General features: G+C 37.0%; 1 protein-coding gene across 4 annotated transcripts in view; it reads left to right on the top strand.

Moving 5' to 3' along the window:
• Stxbp4 (syntaxin binding protein 4) overlaps positions 1-21,279 on the top strand; it is a 166,621-nt gene that overhangs the window by 68,413 nt on the left and 76,929 nt on the right. For all 4 annotated transcript variants that reach the window (XM_010620205.3, XM_010620204.3, XM_010620203.2 and 1 more), the window contains exon 13: positions 20,220-20,396. In XM_010620205.3, coding sequence (XP_010618507.1) covers positions 20,220-20,396 — 177 coding nt within the window. The remainder of the gene's footprint in view (positions 1-20,219; positions 20,397-21,279) is intronic.

Genomic DNA, 21,279 nt, shown 5'->3' with positions numbered 1-21,279 from the left:
CCTTTACAACTGAAATTATCGCTCTCCCGGGCTTCCAGTCTTACTCAGAGTAAAAGCCAAAGGTGCTGCGGTGAGATGTTTCAAGTCAGTGTCGGGTATTCTGAGGTCCTACGTGCTCTGCCATTCCTCCTCCTCCATCCCCACACTCCTCTTAGCCCAGTAACCTGGTCTCTTAGATTTTTCTCCCCTAGTTCACCAGACCCTCGGGCCGCCCTGTACCAACACCTCACCAACACGCCCACCTTCACCTTTGGTGTAAGAGTTCTTTGGTATTGCTAATTGCTTTCTTTCATCTTATATGCTTAACGCTTTGCCCTTTATCTTTTTTCCACAACTACAAAGTAAGTTTCATGAGGGTCAGCCATCTTTGGCTCGTTTTCTGGTTTCGATTTTAAAGTAGTAATTGGCACAGAAGAGGTACTCAGATATTTGGAGAATGCAGGAAGGGATGAATGAACAATGTGAAATTGAGTTCAAAGAACATTGGAAAGTAACTGATCCTTAATTAAGAGGCCATTGTAATTGCCTAGGACAGCACTGTCAATAAAAATGCAGTGAAAGCCTCATATGTGGTTTATTTGAGTAATACTTTCAAAAAAGTAAAAGAAATTTATAATTATTTTAAATATGTCTTGTTCATTACATCTGCAATAACTTTGAGCAGATCGCAATGTTGAAAATTCATTGAGAAAGTTTTACATCCTGTTTTACACAATGGATCTTTGAAATGTGGCATTATTTTTGCCCTTACTGCACATTTCAATTTTCATTGGAAATACGGAATCTTTGTTTTGATTCAATAAAATTTACAATGAAAAAATTAAACTCATACCCACATTGTACCAAAAGAGCTTAGAGTTTTGAATTGAATACCCAAAGTCCTTCCATTTAATACTTATATTTACAGTATATGCACACTTGTGAAACTATTTCAATTTTTTTACAATAAGACACTTTAAAATCTTTCCAACGCTATGTCTGCTTATTTATTTCTTGTGAGCATATAATGAAAGCAACTCAAAACTTAGCAGTATCAACAAAACACCCTTCAAAATTGTTTTAGTTTTTTTCAACTTATGTAACATCATCAATAATTAGAATTTACATATTGATGTTTATTTGGTCAAAATATGTAAAATTATTTTTATATTATGAAAAGTTTTAATGTTAATGTGAATTCTTACTGTGTATCTTCACAAGTTTTTCCTTTTGTGTAATTTCAAATTTAGCTCATTGACATACAGCGTGATAGTAATAAGAAAATGTAAATCACATTGCCATTTTCTGTCTTTGCTTATTGAATATTAGATATGCAACTCTTTTAAGAAAACCCTGAGTTGGAGCTAAAAGTCCATAATTTTGTAAAAGTTTGTCCACAACTCAGTCAACTAATGTTGGCAAAGAATACGAGATCATTAAATTCATTGATAATTTTTAAAAATCAGGTCCATGATGACTCAGAATTTGCATGCATACCCTAAACAGTGTGAGCAACTATCTCTAGGCCAGTTTTCACATACCCAGCTACAGAAAGCCGAGCACACATATTTTCAACATGTATCATGCAGTGAAATAACGTAGTAAAGATTCTTGTTTCAAAATGTCAGTAAATTCACATTTTTGATGCAACACACATAACACCATCTATCAAGATAAAAAGCTCATTTTTCATTATCTAGCTAAAATTCTGCTTTGACAGATGTAAAAGTTAATATCTATCTTGCAAGTTTCATTTTATTAACACCACAGATCAACATTTCATCATGTTTGGAAGACCTTAAGATAATATATGCTCTAAGTCTTACTGGAGTATTCTCTTATGTGGATCACCTAAAGTTAAAGAAAATCATGTATATTTCAGCTTTTGAGTCATCTGACTATTGATAGTTCTAGAAATTTCCTATAGTCTAAGCACATTTGTTTAGTGACTTGAGAAGCATACATTTTTAATAAAATATTTTTCTACTATTTTTTATAACTTGAAATTACCATCTCAACCTAAAAGAAGCTTATTCTTTTGTGTGAAAATCCGTGTTATTTTATAGCTGGCCAGAGTTTCCAATGTTGTAGGTAATGTAACTAATTTCATTGATTTTTCTTTGATTAAAAAGGAAAGTGTCTTCATATTCATCGTGTAGTTGCAAAAATATCCCTTAATATTGCTCACTTTTTATATATTGAAAAAAAAGACCCTTACACAACAAATAACTTTGCAAATTACAAATATATTAATCATGAAATTTGCAACATGGCTTCTTCTAGTCTCTTATTATTCTGGTCATGTTGTTAGCCAATTCATGTCCACTTTACTCTGAATTGGTAAAATGTCTTCATTTTAAATATAAAAATCAGTCCATATTTTATGGACAAATTTTGACCTTGATAGAAAAAAAATAATTACACTCTTAATAAAGTAAAAAGTATTTCAGTTTCATTATGAATTATATCAATAGGTATCATTGTAATTTATGCTGTGCGCATAAAATATTCACATAAGCTTATTTGTGTGCACATTAGTGCTAAATACAAAAAATTGAATTAATTCATTGACACTGGTGAAATCAATTATGTATACTATTCAAGTGATTGACTTCGCCTATCGCTGGTGCTATAGTGTAACAATAGTATCTTAAATGATACAGCTGCTTAAATAATTATAATCCTACCAAAACGATAAAGTTTTGCACAATAAAAAAATTTTATCCTTAAAATTTTCATTTAAATGCAAGCTAAGCTAATTAAAGTTTAGATTTCAGCTCCACAAATAGTTATATTTCAGACAGTAGTCACGTCCTCCTAGTGACCACCATGATTGGATCCTGCTGAGCTAAGACCCACACCTTTGCCATCGGAAGGGTGGTCAGCAGTAAAACAGAAATGCAGAGTCTCAGGGCTGCCTCAGACTTACTGAATCAGTATCTGCATTTTAAGAAATCTTCAGGTGATTTGTATGCACCTTAAAATATGAAAAGAGCTTGCCCAGATAAGAGGCACTGGATAGTGATGATGAGAATATGGGAACAGGATCTCTGAAAGATAACCTAGAATACACTCAACCAGACTCAACAACAGAATGTACTCTGATAAGCAGAGATGGCCGTCAAAACTTTATAATTAACTCACTGAGTGAATGTAGTGATACAGTTAACAAAGGAAGCCGGGGATTTAGCTCAGCGGTCCAGTGGCCTGCCTTGCAAGCGCAAGGACCCGAGTTCAATGAACAGGATCTCTGAAAGATAACCTAGAATACACTCAACCAGACTCAACAACAGAATGTACTCTGATAAGCAGAGATGGCCGTCAAAACTTTATAATTAACTCACTGAGTGAATGTAGTGATACAGTTAACAAAGGAAGCCGGGGATTTAGCTCAGCGGTCCAGTGGCCTGCCTTGCAAGCGCAAGGACCCGAGTTCAATCCCCGGACACACCTGTAATCCCAGCACTTGGGAGGCTGAGGTAGGACAATCATCACAAGTTCGAGGCCAGCCTGGGATACATAGTGAGCTCAAGGTCAGCCTGGACTACCCAGTGAGACCCTGTCTCAAAAAAAAAAAAAGATAAATGAGGTATATAATAAAAATGTTAATTCATAGTAGCTTTTAATGTAGTTTCCAATTTTATCAAAAACAAAATATACATATATGTGTGTGTACAAACCTATGTGTACCAAATATTCATACTGAAGCACTTAAAATAGCCTCAATCAACCCTAAAACTGCCTTTTTAAAATGCATTAACTGCATACTCTTCAGCTTCTCTTTTTTATGTAGAGTGGTATTATATTAAGGTGTTTTTGATAAACAGATTTATTGGTAGTGAAAGATATAGTAAAAATACTACTTTTCCATTTTTCCAGAGTTTAATTTTTCACAGTGAATGAGGAAGTCTTTAAAATTTGCAAATAGTATGTATGACTCTTGTCTTAAACACTTTTAAGATTCACAAATCTGAATAAATGAACTGTGGCAGATTATTACCTTCGATTTGATATCCTTTCAAAGATCTTGATAGCGAGTTAGTACAATGCTAATTATTCCTAAACATACATGCAACCTAATTATTAAAAACACCTCCACACTGATTTTTCAGTTTGTCCACGAAGACTTATTACCACTTGCTCCCAAAGGAGAGAATACATTGAGATATCTTCTATTTACTCACTGAAAAACTTTTAACCAAATTATTGTAAGAGGATGCCCTGATCCTTGAAACAAGAGTTGTCCCCTTTTGAATGTTCATGGGCTATTTAGAATTATGGAAATCCATGTCCCTTTATGTAGTGTAATGACCTGAAAAGAAAACAATGATGAACTAAGAGAGATGAGAGGGAATGGAAGTAAGGAGAGGAGAGGAAGGAAAGAAACGAAAGGAAAGAACAAGCTCTAGAGGAACTCTTTTTCTCTGGAAGTATCAGCCCAGTTGTTTCCCCCAGGAGGAGTTACCAGAATATGTACGCCCTGTTTTATACTGTGAATTGGCTGCCCTGTTCTCTAAAATTTAACAATGTTGTGATGAGTTCTTACGCCTTACAGAATAGCCCAGCCTTACTGTTTTAAAGCCATGAGCACCATTTCCCATGAAATTATCCTTGTTGTTATTTTTCCTTCAAGTTCCAACAACTTTTAGCAGGCATGGGCCATTCTTCTAGCAACTTCCTTTGTCAACAACTTTCTAAAACCTACTCTCACACTTAAGTTGTTTTTAAAGTTGCTTTCAGTACAGTATTATGACCTTAGGCATCAGTGAACTAGTGAACAATTCAAAGCCAAAATATTTAGCTTGTCTGAGCCAGTCTTTGCCCTAAGGAAACATGGGAAGTTGTTTATATGGCAATTTCTCTGGGTTCAGATAAGCCCAGTTGTAGTTGGCCTCACCCTTGCAAAGTCTGGGTTGAATGCTTGCAGAAGGAATGAGGGGTAAGGTCAAATCAACAAAAAAAGTCTCTGTGTACACTTGAGATTGAACATGAATTTAGTAACAGCTGATGCAGCTGACAGGCGAACTATCGAGGTGATGAATAAAAACAACCAAGGAGAATTGGAGGACAAATAAGTATATCTTTACAAAGAGCAGCAATGATAAGTGATTATTAAACAAGTATTCACATTTTTGTACCTGTAGAGATTGTGTCCTTTGTGTGTTAATAAAAGAGCGAAGCCTTTAATGTTGAGTTGGTAGGGACCTTATACTCCCTACTTTTCTTTAGTGATCTGAGCTTGTAGTAGTTTTACATTACAGTACAAGTAAATATTCTAAAATGCCATCTCATCTTCAGAGGGGGGGAAAAAAAGAAAAATACAAGATTTTAATTTGGTAGTCCTTCCTGTTCTAAACGCAAGCTACACTAAAGTGTCCTTGGCCTCAGAATGTGAACTTTTTTGTTTTTCCGCTAAAAACCCTATTTACAAAGATTCCTCATGCTACTCTTTTGTAGACATTGCCACTTTGTTCTCTCGTACTCCCAGTGCCTGGCAACCACTGCTGTATTCTCTCTCTTTATAATTTAGTCCTTTCAAAGCTGGTGCTTAAATGGAATCGGACCTTATTTCACTTCTTTTGGGATTGCCTCTTTTCACTCAGCATGATCCCCTTGAGATCCATCCAGATTGTACATATCCATTGATTGTTCCTTTTTATTGATGAGTCATAAAGAACTGGTTAAATCCGAATAAGACTGTTGTATCGATGTGAGTTTCCTGGATGTGATATTCTACTGTAGGAATGCAAGGTGTAACCAGCAGGAAGGTACAATTATCCTGGAGGTCTTTTTTTTTTTTAAAGAAAAACTCTGAGAAAGATTATAAAGCTCATATAATGATAGACAATGATCTAATTGACAAAGCTTATTAAACAAACAATTGGACTTCTTTTTCAACATTAATTCCTTTTTTTTTAATTCAGAAAAATTCTTTCTCTATTCCTCACTATTTGACTCTGCCCAAGAAATCACCTAAGGTTGCTTGGAAGCAAAACCTAAGGCCATAGCTTTAGGACAGCCCAGTTGGCACTGCCGTTTGCACAGGTGTCAGCCATACCTAGTGACTCACTGGAGGTGAATGTAGCAGCCAAAGCAAGCAGCAAGGTGTTGCTGTGATTCAGGTGGTGTTTGAGTATCTTCCCTAAAAGGTCGTGGTTTGGAAGCTTGGTTCTCAGTGTATTAAAACTAAGAGCTTGAAGGACCACTAACAATCTGAAAGGTCCTTAGGTCACTGGGGGTATGGCCTTGTAAGCTCTTGTCTGACCTCATCCGTCCATGTGATCACTTCCTCTTGCACATACTCCTATTTTCACACGCTTCTGCCATGACACTACTACCAAGATGCGATGTGGCAGGGGTCCCTCTTCAGAACTAAGTGCCATTGCTGTTTCCACTTGGAGCATCCAAAACTGTGAGCCAAATAACATCTGTCTTTGCAGATTTCCCAGCTTCAAGTATTTCATATGGCAGTGGATATAGACTAGCACAGCTCTCTGTCTATTTCTGTATCCCATTTCCAAATACCTGTGTTTTTAGTGTAGAAAAGATCCTACCGTTGTAAGAATTCCAGCAGAAATTTTTGTTTTATTTGTATTATAAAACTCATTTTAATTATGTTGAATTACTTAGAATCAGGATTTTCAGTGTCACAATAATTGGGAAGAGGAGTCATCTTATTCTTCATGGAAACCTTGGCACTTATTTGATTGAAGTATTGCCTGTAGGAGGGAAGCTGGCCTACTTAGAAGTGGTGATTTTGGGGTTCTCGATTCCAAACTCTGAGCTGCTTATTCTCTGGCTTTTGAGGGATTATATACCACACTTTCTCATCACTTGTCTTCCACACGCCTATAGTCACAAGAGAAATATGGCATAGAGATTTTTGTTTGTTTGTTTGTGTTTTTGAGACAGGGTCTCACTACGTAGGTAAGACTGACCTGGAACTCACTATGTAGCTCAGGCTGGTCTCGAACTCACAGCGATACTCCTGCCTCAGCCTCCCGAATACTGGGATTACAGGCAAGCACCGCCACGCCCAGATTGGCATAGAGTTTTAAAACCATTCATTAAATACTTATTTTCTGTGGAGCCACCGTAACAGGCAGGTATCCAGTATACAAAGAGCTCTCAATCTGGCCAGAAAAAAGAAAAGTAGGGTAAAACAACCATTTTCTAGAAAGCATTTCAGAATAAACTTGTAATTGATGAGTTGTTACGGCCATTTTTTTGTACACAAAAATGATATTACTCCCTATATTTTTCACTTAATTAACTACAAACTGGTACACATCTCTTGAGATTGCGGTCAGTAGTCATTTGCTAAAAGAATACTTTTTTGAGTGCATTTTAAAACATCTGTGTAGATGTCAAACGTTATTTTTTAATGCTGTCACAATATATATATTAATTTGACAAACTAGTAAATTTTATGCCAGGAGGAAGTAGCGATAAAGTAGTCAAAACTATAACCTCTTATTTTGGCAGTTTACTATGTAAGAAACATGTTCAGTACTCTCTTACTTCAATATGGAACTCATGACAATGTAACACATGATTAATTCACAAACCATTTTAGAGTTAAAAACAAGACTTCTTTAGCCATGCCTAACCCCACTTCAATAAATCACGCTATTTGAAAATATTTTACTTTGATTCCTTGTCATCCATTTTAGACATCAAAAGATTGTGTGTGACTATGGATTTCAAAGTAATTATGAACTCTGTCATAATTCTTCAGTATGGAAGACTACTGATTTCCTGGTATGATCACCAGTGATATTCTGCCATTCTTGCTTGCCATACACCCCTTGTCTTATCTGTACCCACTTCCCACTCATGCACTTTCCTCTTTCCTCCTCTTGTATTCCTAATCACTACTCTGCTCTTTTCCTTTTCCTTTTTGGGATCTCTTAACAGTGTAAAGTGATTAACCCTATTTCTACCAACTCTGGAGCAAATACTCTACCCTATATATAAATTAATTTGCTATTTTTTATGTTTATTAGTGTGTGCTTTAGTACCTAATGATCACATTCATCGTGAGGAGTTGATACATGCACATAACACAGCTGAATTCTTTTTATGTTTTCCTTTTCTTCCCCCTTTTTCTCCCTCCCTCTTTCTCTTTAAACATGGGTGTTTTTGTTTAAGTTTATTTTTTTATGTATAAATTTTATTCATAGCCATATGAATCATATCTACATTTATCAATACTCTCCACATTTTTATGGAATCTGTCAAAGAAGTATTTTGTTCAGTACTTCATATGAGATGAGAATCTGTTCTTTACAATTTTTAAAAATGGTTTGTGATAGCAACTACTTATTGTTTGTCGAATTGTTTGTAGTACACCAATTGTTAGATTAAACTTTTACATAATCTAGAGTGTATTTGAGTCTATTTTATCTTTCCAGTTGCTTTGTCAATAAATATTTATTGGCTGTTTCATCTAATTATTTAGCCAGCCCCTACTGTTGTAACTTCATACACAACGTAAATCCCTGGGATGTGTCCAACCTGTCTCTCTCTGGTTGATTTTGCTCACCATTTCTCACTGATTCATTCTTCCAGATCAACTTAAGAATCTTACTAATTTAGATCTTTCTATATCTAGCCTTAAATTTAGAACTCTTAATCAAATTTCTTCAAAGCAAAATTTGTTAATATTTTTATTCCCATTGAATTAAATTCCTAAAGTTTAATTTGAAAGAAATACATTTCTGTGTTGAAAACACATCTCCTTTAAATTTTAAACTTCAGATGAAACTTAAGTAAGTCTTTGAAAGTAGCCTTAGAGCTGTACCATGGATAAATGAAGAGTTTAAACTCTTGGTTATGAAACTTGCCAATACTGTAAATGGTCTCTTTTTATATATTTTTTACTAGAATTAGAGAATACTTTTTTATGTCAGCCTTCCTTAAACCAGAAAATAACTATTCAAGGTTAGATATAATATCAAAACAGAACTCTAACTAATGACTATTTCTGTTGTCCCAAATATAATTTTGACGTGATGAAACTTAGATTTGTACTGACGTATCTGACCTTGATTAAGGACTTCTCTTTATAAAGGAGACTGAGAATTGTTTCTTTGATTTTCTTTGATGTTCAGAGGCAGAGATCAATTTTGCGCCTTTTAGAGACTAATGCAGCTGCAGGTAAAGAAGTTGACAGCTCTTGGGAGGGTTAATTAGAGTTAATTATAATTTGATTGACCTGCTTTTCCTCCAGAAAGCTAAACCAGATATTCCTTTATAAAGTAAAGATTTTGTTTTTTCACACAAACTGAAGTAATCTGTTTCTTGGAATCACTGAATACCTATCATTATTAGTCTTTTCACAGCAGTATTGATAAGGTGTGAAATCAAGGAATGGCTAGGATTGGACAGGACCTTCAAGATTATGTAGTCACTGAGAAAATGTACTACGTTAAGTTCATGTTGGAAGATCATGATTCTTATTTTCAATATTGGTATTTGCTTCATTTCACTTAGTATTATGTAATTTCATCTTCCTAATAAATGCCATAAAAGGATTTTTAAAATTTATATCTAACGACAGCATAATAACATAATTTGCTTTTCATTATATGGTGTTTCTCATAGCATGATGTCTGGTTACTATTGTAATTATTTAAATGAAGTATAATTCTAATATTCTCATAAATTGAGATCGTCTGTGAAGGAATTTCTTATGAAAGCTTCTTGCCTAATAAATTCTCTGAGGCAATTATTATATAGAAGAAAAGTAATAATCACTTTCACTGTTTGTCAAGTCAATTATGTCTCATTTTTAGGCTAAGTGGAGTGCCTAGTTTTTATTCTCAGACAGTTTGTGTTGGTTTTTTTCAGGGGTTTTTTGGTATTAATATCACTGGCTAGTGATATTAGTGACCTAGATAAATCGTATCCAAAGCCTATGTTTTTTAATTCTAAGCAAGCATTCTACCACTGAGCTGCATCCAGACCCCATGTTTTTAAATTCTAGATCACTTTGCCTTGTGGGGGAAAAAACAGCTGCATATTGAAAGTTGATTGAACTCGGGTCCTTGCACTTGCCAGGCAGGCCACCGAACCATGAGCTAAATTCCCAGCCTGACAGTTTGTGTTCTAATTTGAGAAGTCAAGACCTTTGATATTAAAACGTTAGGCAATAAATATTTTAATGACCTGACCATAGAACAGGAGATACTAAGTAGGATGTGTTCAATTACAGACCATAGATATTACAAAAGACCAAAAGAAAGGAAAGATTATGTACACCAAAGTGGTCTGGAAAGAATAGAGAAGGTGAAACGAGGTATGGTATTAATATCTGGCTAGTGATATTAGTGACCTAGATAAATCGTATCCAAAGCCTATGTTTTTTAATTCTAAGCAAGCATTCTACCACTGAGCTGCATCCAGACCCCATGTTTTTAAATTCTAGATCACTTTGCCTTGTGGGGGAAAAAACAGCTGCATATTGAAAGTTGATTGAACTCGGGTCCTTGCACTTGCCAGGCAGGCCACCGAACCATGAGCTAAATTCCCAGCCTGACAGTTTGTGTTCTAATTTGAGAAGTCAAGACCTTTGATATTAAAACGTTAGGCAATAAATATTTTAATGACCTGACCATAGAACAGGAGATACTAAGTAGGATGTGTTCAATTACAGACCATAGATATTACAAAAGACCAAAAGAAAGGAAAGATTATGTACACCAAAGTGGTCTGGAAAGAATAGAGAAGGTGAAACGAGGTGGATTCTGAGGAACAGTTGATAGCTGCATGAAGAGAAAGGAGTACACCGAATAGAATAAGGTGACCAGAAGAAGTTGAGAGAGTTTAGTCTGAGAAATAATAGTAAGTTGCTTGTAGTTGGGTATGGTATTCATGTGAGAGCTGATTGGGAACAAGTAATGGGGCACTTTGTAGACAATTGAGGATATATTTCATGTACTGTTTTTCATGTACTGCATACTTAGGTTTGTTACCTAACGTGGAACTGGAGCAGTTTATTCTGGGAAAATCGGTCCTTCAGCAGCTTGCAGAATGCAGTGAAGAACACAGTGGGCTGGGGGATCATTTATGCCCTTCTCAGGGTATCCGAGGGTGAGGTAGTAAAGTCATGAATCAGTAATGTAATGGAAAAGTGGAGATTACGAATGGCTACAGATTATATCTTAGATGAAGACTTTCTAGTGCTTAATCACTGGTTAGGGAAGGAGGTGGCCTAGTGAGTGAGATGTCTGCATGGTGGGAGGGTGAGGAGAGAGAAAGGAGAGAACACACATCAGAAGTGTGTAAAAACTTCTATGGATTCAAACTCTTCCCCCAAATTCTTCCATGCTTAAGGGATGAGTTGTAAATTCGCTCATAAATATGTCTGCAAAACACTTCAAGACCATTCTTTGAGAGATGCACATATTTTAATAAACCAGATAGATACATTAAGGAAGCTAAGTGGAACTTGTTTTTAAACACTTCTCAGCCAACAGCCTTCTTCCTGCAGTAGCCCTTAATCTTTTTCACAAGCTGTAACAGGACCTAGGCCAAGAAAGGTTTTTCCAACGTGGGGATGTCGGAAGCTGATAAGAGAAGCATTCTTTAGGGCTTGGTAGCATAAGTTACATTACACTGAAGCGTATATCTCTCTGCAATCTGCAGGTTTCTCCTGTCAGCCACTGACATTTGAAAGATTTACCGATTAGCTTAAAAATTACAGAAGCTAAAGTTAGTGATGCAGAAGTGCTAGCCTAATTACAAATGTGCAACAACAGTTAATGCTTTTTCCTTCTACTTCAGGGAGCCGTTACAATCATAACTAAAGAGGAAAGGGTTTTACATAATTTTTTGCTAGCATTACAAAAGACATGTGCAAATTACATTTTCAAACAACTTCTCTAAAGTTCAAGCGACAGTATTACTAATTTAATGCCTCAGGAAAACCCTTAATAAATTATCTAGTCACACTTTCTTAGCACTTAGGTGACTATGCATATTTTTCCAAAGTAGTAAAGAAGAAAGAGGGGAAAAATCGTTGCAAGGACTGTAATAGTTTCTACGGGTTGTTTCTGAGCTTATAAGAGAGATGTTGTTTCCCATTATAACTTGAACACAATGAGTTGTAGAGAATTATACAGCCAGAAAATGCGGTTGCAGGATCACAGATCCAAGTTAGTGACCTAGATAAATCGTATCCAAAGCCTATGTTTTTTAATTCTAAGCAAGCATTCTACCACTGAGCTTCATCCAGACCCCATGTTTTTAAATTCTAGATCACTTTGCCTTGTGGGGGAAAAAATAGCTGCGTATTGAAAACACACACACTCTCTCACACACACACACATAATTCTTAATACCAATATAATTATAGAACTAAGACCCAAGTACAATCTTGGTATCCTGGAAAGATTTTCATTAGATTGAATTACCTTTTCAAAGAAGAATTTGGTGTGATCTTCCTTAAAGATTCACCAAGCCATCATGAGGTAGAAAAACCCCATTGTACAATAAGCCGAAGGCATTTCCTCAGTGTTACCAAACAGAAATGTAAGTGAGACATTTCATTTCATAATCGGGCTTCTCTTCGATTACATTTTCTCATGCTAGTTAGTATTAGAAATCATAGTGCTTATGTTGATTTTTTTTAAAAAAATTTACTTTTATCTCTTAGTTTTGCTTTTATTTTCAGACTTTCTAATTTGAGTTAAACTGTACCTGATAAACCAGGAAACTGACAGCAACGTGTGTCCTGATTGGGATTTCAAGTAATGTATCTGGCACTGGCAGGTACTGGGAAAATTCTGACTCAAAGTTACTGGCATAAGAGGCTTTGCAGTTATTTATTAGAAGACAGCCTGGGAGGAAAAGAGAAAATGGATTGATGTGATCCTGCACTGCTAAATCCGGCACACTGCTGTTATCTTTTTTCTACTGCTTCCTCTAAGAGTCATCATTTCAATGCACTTATCTTTTAAACAGCCATTCAGTGGGAATTGGGCTAGAACTTTGCTAAGGGGTCACATTCACCGGCCTGACAGTTCTACATGTACCAAAGAAATAGCATGAATTTATTCAGCATCAAAACCTCTGTACCTTTTACCACCCATCTCTTCACACTATATTACCATCATTGCACGATAATGGCCTTATAAATTCCGTCCAGGTTCTTTATTTAATTAACTAGCATTCTTTGAGCAAAAATAAAAGTACAGCTTTTATAGAGGAATAAACGCTTCATGAAATGAGTGTGAAGGAGACAACTCATCAAATGAGTTATTCTTCATTGCAGCTAGTGAACTTTCTGCCCTTCCTCTTTCACTTCAGAGGCTTTTTTTTTTTAAAAGAAAGATTTGATTGAATGGAAAATGGGAGCAGTGCAGCAAACTCAAATGCGTTTGTCTATTTTGTCGGCCACATCCCAAGCTAATGCAGGCCTGGTGTTCATGATATTGTCACCTACAAGGGATTGTTTGGAAATCACTCTCTGGAGTTGGCAAGGCATAATAACCAAGAACAGGAACTTTGTGACTAGACTGCGTGGGTTCAGATCCCAGCCCTGTCACTTTCTGGTTCTGTGAGTCTGAGCAAGTTACTTAACCTTTCCGTGCTTTGGTGCCTTGTCTATAGAATGAATACCATAATAGACACCTCATGTCACAGTGTACAGATTAGCTAGATTGACACACAGACATTTAGAATAGGCCTGTCACATTAAGCCATTGTCTCCTGTGTGCGCAACAACAGTCTGGTGTGAAGGTGACCCACCTGCAATGCTGGGACTTTCTGGATCGCCTGAACTGAACTAACAGACATGGGGAGCTCGATAGGTACCCTCATTTTCTCAGATAGTTCTTCTGAAAAGCATTCTTCTATTGTGAAGTCAGTTACTCTCAGATAGAAAGGAATAATGTTCTTTGGATTAAAGAAAGGTACACAAGGCAACTGGTGGGCTTGCTCTCTCCAGCCTGTACCCTGCTGCCAGTTTTAGCTTTTTAAAGCACTTTCTAGTACCATTGTCTACTCAGAAGGCCTTGAAACTTCCCCAGACTCAAGCTCCATTGCCTGTCATGCCACTTCTACCAAAACCTGGCCTTTTCCCTTTCTCTCCCAGCCCTTTTATAAAAAAATCCATTATGCCCCTTTAGGAAGCCTCTTACCAGTCAAAACCCATCTAACATTATTTCTCAAATGTGCCATATTCCGCCTTGCCTCTCCTTTCCTCCACATTATAATTTGTGTTGCTTTGTTGTGTCTTTCTTCCTCCATTTCTGTGAATCATACCTGATGTTCCAACCTCAGCTAGAAAAAAGTTAGCTATATTTTACCTTTTTATATTTTCACCACATAACACGATTGTCTAGATGCTAAATAAATATTCCTGATGATTTAATCTTTTAGCTCTACTTCCAAACTGTATTTAGAATGTAGTTGCTTCGCACCACCTCTACTACAGTCACGTGTCCAAACTTCGGTGAATTTCGCCTGTCCCATTCCTCTTCTTTCTGCTTCCAGCCCTGCATTCTTTAGTCGTGAACATAATCCTCCTAAAATGTAAGTCAGGTCACATCATTCCTTTGCTCAAAACGCTGCCTTCACTTCCCATCTCACCCAGAATAAACCAAACCCCAAAGAATAGGCTATTAATCTCTTTAAGATCTGCCAGTCCACTCCAGTCCTTTCCTCGCAATCACTCCTGTTGTCACTTTGCCCCCGTATCCTACTGTTTCCTCTTCACGTTACCCACTACTTGCTACCTCTGCCCCACCGGCCTTTTGGCTGGTCTCTGAAGATGCAGACCACAATCTTATCTGAGGGCCTTTGCACACACAATTCTTTTTGCTCAGAAATCTCCTTCTTGGGAAATCATGGCTGTGTGTCTGATCAGATGTCTCCTCAGTGAGGTCTTCGCTGGTAGACCCTAATCTCCTATCTGTCTCTCCAAACTAGGGATCATATTCTAAGGATTTAAAAGGAAGGGCTTTCCATCTGCACTGTTCAAAGCCTAGCCCAGAACCTGAAGTATAAAAAATAACTTAATAGTAAATAGTAAATGATTGAAAAACTGACTTCTAAGAACATGTCCAGGAGGCTCTGTGCAGTCTCCATAGAAGGCAGGAACTGAGAGGAACTTCATGTCCCACCCCTACTCATGCAGCCTCTGGCTTCAGGCCTTTCACAACCCACCCGGGAGGCAGGAACATAGAGGAATTTCATGCCACACTCCTAACACCACCACGAGCCGCAGGCCCTACACAACCTATGCGGCAGGCAGGAGAGAGGGCTTGGGCATCCTACGTCTCCTGCTGCCATCACCAGCCTAGGCCCTGTGCAATGCAAAGGAGGCAAGAGGACAACAGCCTAACTACCAAATCCTAGCCAGCTCTGCCTCTACATTCTCCATAGCACAGGGCAGCAGAAGTGACAGCCCAAACACTGACCTGACTGAAGATGAGACCAACACCCAGGAGGAGGGTTTAGCTCCAGGACTGAAATGTCATTACCCTACCACAGAGACCAGGTGAGAGAAACCTCGGGAGACAGGGTTGAAGATGGTGAGAGCTAAACAGAGATTTCTTGGGGTCCTCTAGAAGGCCAGGAGGATCATGGGGTCTGTGTCCTGCGGGGAAACCAGATTTGATGGATATAAGCTTCAGAGGGGGTGGACATAAAGATGGCATTCAGTCCAGTGGTACTCTTGAGCTCATGGTCTGCTGCATACGTCCTGCAGAAATTAGTGGCCTGAGTTAATACAGTTCAATATTTCAATGGCTGAAGTGTCCTCACTTTGCTCCGGTTAAGGGTAATTTGTGAGTCGTTCTTAAGGTTTGTCAGTATTTGGTTGATATGTGATGCCATTATCTGATTTTACTACTATACCCGAGGTAACATAGTTGGTGCTGTCAGTTGGTTTTCTTTGTATACCAACATCTGAATTGGCTGGAGGTCATAAATAATGCTTCAGCTCACTTGAGCAACTGGGCACTGGACCAAAGAAGCTGAAAACCCCAACACAAAAACAAAAAATTAGAAATGTGGGAAGACAAGGCAACAAAATACCTCTAAAATCTCCCAACCAAACCAAAACCGGCTCAGGGGACATCAAGGGGGAGGAAACCATAAGCCACACTACAGGGTCTGAAAGAGTATCAGTGGAGGTACAACAATTCTGTAAGGTACTTTGTGAATTTAAAGGAAGTATAACTATCAGATAATGATCCTAATGGTGCAAGTGATCAGCAAATCTAGAGAAGACACTAATAAAACTCTAGTAGAGCTAACCAAAGAGATACGAATCACACATGCCCAGCACAGAAAAGGAAGATTCATTAAAAAAAACAAGTTCCAAATGCAAAGGAGATTAAAAATGCAACTGAAAGTATGGGCACTAGAAGTGACCAGTGTGAAGACAAACTGTCAGATCTAGAGGACAGAGCTTCAGTCAGTGGTCAGTTAATGAAAGATGCCTTAAAAACAACAAAATAACATGAAAAATCAGTCCAACAGCTTCAAGACTCAGAGAAGACTAATATAAGGTTGTTGGAATTAATGAAAAATCAGAAAACAACAAATGGCATGAAAATTTTTATAAAAGTAACAGCAAAAAACTTTCCAGATGTGGAAAAAGAATTTAACATACAGAGAAGTGACGCATATAAAACCCTAAAGAGCTATGATCGGGGGGCGGGGGGAAGCTCCACACTGTGTAATAATTAAAATACCATAAGTCCAGCTCAAGAACAGTCTTAAAGGATTGCTAGAGAAAAGCAATGGATCATCGATAAAGGGAATCCCATCAGAATTATTACAGACTTCTCAACCAAAACCTTATAGGCAAGCAGAGCTTAGAATGAAGTGTTTCAAACTCTAAAGGAAGACAACTAACATCCCAGGCTGTTATATTCTGCAGAATTATCTTTCAAAATTGATGGAGAAAAGAGTTATTTCCATAATAAAAAGAATCTAAAGAAATTCATGACGAGCAAACCAACACTACAAAAAAATCTCAAGGATATCCCATAGAAGGAGGCGATGCCACTAACAGGGCCAAAAGGTCCAGTAGAATCAGTGCATCACCTAGGAGCAGCAGTTAAGTAGAAGACAAAGAAACCAAAATAACAACAAAATAAAAATACAGTGACAGGAATAAGTTAATACCTGGCAATTATGACTAGTGCAGCAATATAAATGAGCTCAGCTTGCCAATCAAAAGACACAGATTATCAGAATAGGTTAAAAAATCATTAGTGGTATGCTCTATACAAGAAACACATTTAACACAAAAAGAAATTTATAGACTAAAAATATAAAGAATGCAAAAACATAGTCCATGCAACAGAAACAAGCAGGAGTAGCTATCTTGTTTTCAGACAAAGTGGACTTCAAGCCAAAACTGATCAAAAGGAATAAAGAAAGACATCACATATTGGTCAACAGAACCATTCAACAGAAGAATTTATGATCATATATGCACCCAACTACATAAAACAAACACTAGTAGGCATAAAAGATCAAGTAAAATCAATATAAGTATACTGATACCCCACTATCACAAATAGACAAACTAAACAAAAAGTCAACACAGAAATGTCAGCTGAATCAAACCTTTGAACAAATGGACTTAATAGATACACACATAATATTCCACCCATCAACAGAATAAACACTATTTTCTACAGCACATGGTACTTTTTCCAAAATAAACCACATACTACCTAACAAAGCAGGCCAAAGTAAATACAAAAGAATCAAAATTTTTCTGTGCATATTATCAAGTCACAGTGCAGTTAAGCTAAAAATAAATAGCAATACTCTGGTTTCTCATCAGATCGTATACATCTTTTGCATTTTATAAATCTTTTATAAAAGAAACTGGCAAAAGTATGCAATCCTATGGAAATTAAGCAACACATTTTTGAATAATAATGGGTCATAGAGGAAATTAAGGAAAATTAATACAATTCCTAGAATTCAATGGTATGTCAGTGCAACATACCAGAACTTATGGGACATGATGATGAAACTGGACCCATCAGGGAAGTTCATAGCTGTGAATGCCCACATCAGAAAAACATAATGAGCCCAAAGAAATAACCTATTGATGCATCACAAAGTCCTCAAAAAACAAGAACAGTCCAAATGCACAGCTTGTACAACAATGTCTACAAGAACTTGAGGGGAGATCTAACATGAATACTCCTCAAACTCTTTAATGAAATGAAGAGGGAAGGAGTACTTTCAAAATCATCCTTAGAAGCTAGCATTATCCTGATCCTTAAATCAGATGAAGGTCCAACCAAAAAAGACAACTACTTGCCAATCTCTATAATGAACATAGATGCAAAAATCCTTAACATCATACTGGCCAACACAATGCAGCATATCATCAAAAAGATCATACACCATGACCAAATACGCTTCAGGCCAAGGATGCAAAGATGGTTCAACACATGCAAATCAATAAATATTATTCATCACATAAAGCAATGTCAAAATCACATGATCATCTCAATAGATACAGAAAATGCCTTTGACAAAATCCAACATTCATTGATGATTTCTCTTATATCAGAAACTCTATATATTTAAGAATAAAGAGAAAAACAGAAGACAGATAAACAGGAAATAGGGAAAAGCTCAAATAATTCCCCAATTACCTACTCCATTAAAAAAATATTTCAAGATATATGCCAATTTGTTTCACTCATCCTACTACTTTCTCTTTTTCACTGAGAAGAAAGTTTTGTGCTAATATCAACTTCTTTATAAGAGAGGATGTTTACTGTCATATTCTGAGTAACTACTTTGCAGATAATGATACACAGTGTATTAACTATTTTTCTTTTTTGTTATAAATTTTTTCATAAAATTTTAAAAATTGATATAGAAATATATAACCTAAAAAATAAAGAAAGTGTCCATTCTCTTAACCCTCTTGGTACATCAAATGTATTTAGGCTCAAACAAAAGCAAGGGCTCTGTAACAACTCTAAGACAGTTAAAATAGCCACAGTTTAATATCAGCTATAGCAATTAGAGCAGAAAATTCCATTGCAGAGAAGACCTATTTCTTCATCAAGTAAAGAAAAAGAAATGGATTATAGTATAACTCCCATGTTAAATTGTAGTGGTATCCTAGTAGACTATCCGACTCAACAGCGAGTTACATTTTGATTTTTTTTTTAACAGGGTCTCGCTATGTATTTCAGGCAGGTTTTGAACTCACTGTGTAGCCCAGTCTAGCCCCAGACTCAGAGATCCTCCAGCCTCAGCCTGCTGAATTCTGGGATTACAGGTGTGGGCCACCTATACCCAGGAAGGAAGTTACATTTGAGAGAGCAAGTGGTTTTGGCCCCTCTCACTTCTTGCTAAGGTGGAAAGTATAGTATACAGGGTATTTTTATTTTGTTTTTTAAAGGCAGGATAAAATAATGAAAGAAAAAGATTGGTGTTGGAGTCAAGCAGACCTGGGTCTGCATTTGGGCACACAATGGGCATGTGTCCTTGAGTAGGTTATAAACTTCTCTGAGTCTCTGCTGATGTACAAGTTTTTTTTTTTTTACGTTTTTAATAATGCCTTTCTCTTAATGTTTTTTGAATAAGATAGATAAAGCACTTGAGACAGTGTGCGTTTAATAACTGTCCTATGAACGTTGGTTCCTATAGATTTAGCTACATAATTTGCTACTAGATTCCACCTTTTCGGGCTTAAAGCGAAAGTGAGAAATAACAGCCATGTTCAGGAACAAGCTATGGCCCCTGGGGCTTGGTCCACAAAGCAGGCCCACAACATTATGAAGCTCTTGGAATCTTACAATGCAGCTTCTAGAGCCTTCCTGGAGTGTGAACCCTGCTACCAACTTGAGTTTTGTTGTAGCCTACTCTTCCTATCTTTTGAACCACTTCTAGTCTACTTTCTGTTTTAAGTCTCTCCAGCTTACCTTGTTTTCCGGATGTTAGGTGCACGAAGTTAGAGATGCTATACGGAAGTATTTCCAAGAAATCAACAAAGAAAAAAAGCCAGATCGGCACCTAGTCCACATATTAAAATAACATGAAATTAAAAAAAAATAACGTGAAGATTAATTTCAAAGTGGAGAGAGGAACATACTCATGCTGCTTTGCGATTATAACATTTTGTGTAGACCACTGAACTATTTTGTGTGTGTGTGTGTGTGTGTGTGTGTGTGTGTGTGTGTGTGTGTGTGTGTGTGCGCGCGTGTGTCTCTCAGTGACATTCATTTCGAACTACCTAGGAAGCCAAAGCTGTCGCTGAAGAAACAAGAGCTCTGCGAACCCGGATTCATCTTGCTGAAGCCGCGCAGAGACAGGCGCACGGAATGGAAATGGACTACGAGGAAGTGATCCGTCTGTTAGAGGGCGAGATTTCAGAGCTGAAGGCTCAGCTTGCTGATTATTCTGACCAAAATAAAGTAAGCAAAACAGTCTTCTCTCCTTGTTACCATGGTTTCCTTGCCCGTTGTCATGTATTCTGTTTTCATTTTCTTTTCATCTGCACTTCTAAACTAGGTCAGTGCTTGTCTTCTGTTCAGCGATAGAATGATGTATCCATCACGAGGAGGGTAGAGTGAAGGTTGTGATCCTGCTTTTATTCGGGGAGCTGTGGGAGCAAAAAGCTGGGTGCCCCAAATTCATCTGGGTCATTGGTCAGTGCAGTCCAGTTCAGGCGCTAAGTCCTGTTAACTAACCTCGATTGCACTGGTTTTCTCCTTCTATTTCTGAATTTGCTGACTTGTCTTGTGGGGCTGGAAGAAGGGATGTTTTATTCTTTGATTAGAGCCCTGATGGGAGAATTTTTGTCCAATGCTCAAAATAATTAATGGGAAGAAACCAAGCCTTATTTTTTTTCTTAACGTAGGGTGTCCTAATTTGGGCTCTAATAGAGGGTTCTCAATTTCAGTAGAAAACTACTGAATGCTTTTCAGAAGGCAATGCAAAGTTTTCTTCATGCAAATTATTTTATTGTGCGATTATTTTTACATAGTACGTACTATATTCATTGAATGGCATCAGAAACTATAGTAGATATATATTTTTAATTCAGTAAATTAAGATAGCAAAATGAATAAATTGAAGGAGCTACTTCTGACTTCATCAAGTTGTTCAACTCTAAATGTGAGTGTATCTCTAAACCAATCAGCTTTCAAGAGAACATAAAGTGAATCTCAGTAATTTTTGAATATTTGATAAAGCACATAAAAGAATTAAATTCTGGGCAGGGAATTTGGCTCAGTGGTTCCGCTTCCTGCCTTGCAATCACAAGGGCCTGAGGAAAAAAAAAAAAAAAAAAAAAAT

The sequence above is a fragment of the Fukomys damarensis genome, unplaced genomic scaffold (genome assembly GCF_012274545.1).
Source record: "Fukomys damarensis isolate Sample0158 unplaced genomic scaffold, DMR_v1.0_HiC HiC_scaffold_13, whole genome shotgun sequence".
In the NCBI taxonomy this organism is placed as follows: Eukaryota; Metazoa; Chordata; class Mammalia; order Rodentia; family Bathyergidae; genus Fukomys; species Fukomys damarensis.
Note: the sequence above shows the minus strand (reverse complement) of the source record. Positions and strands in the feature narration are given on the sequence as shown.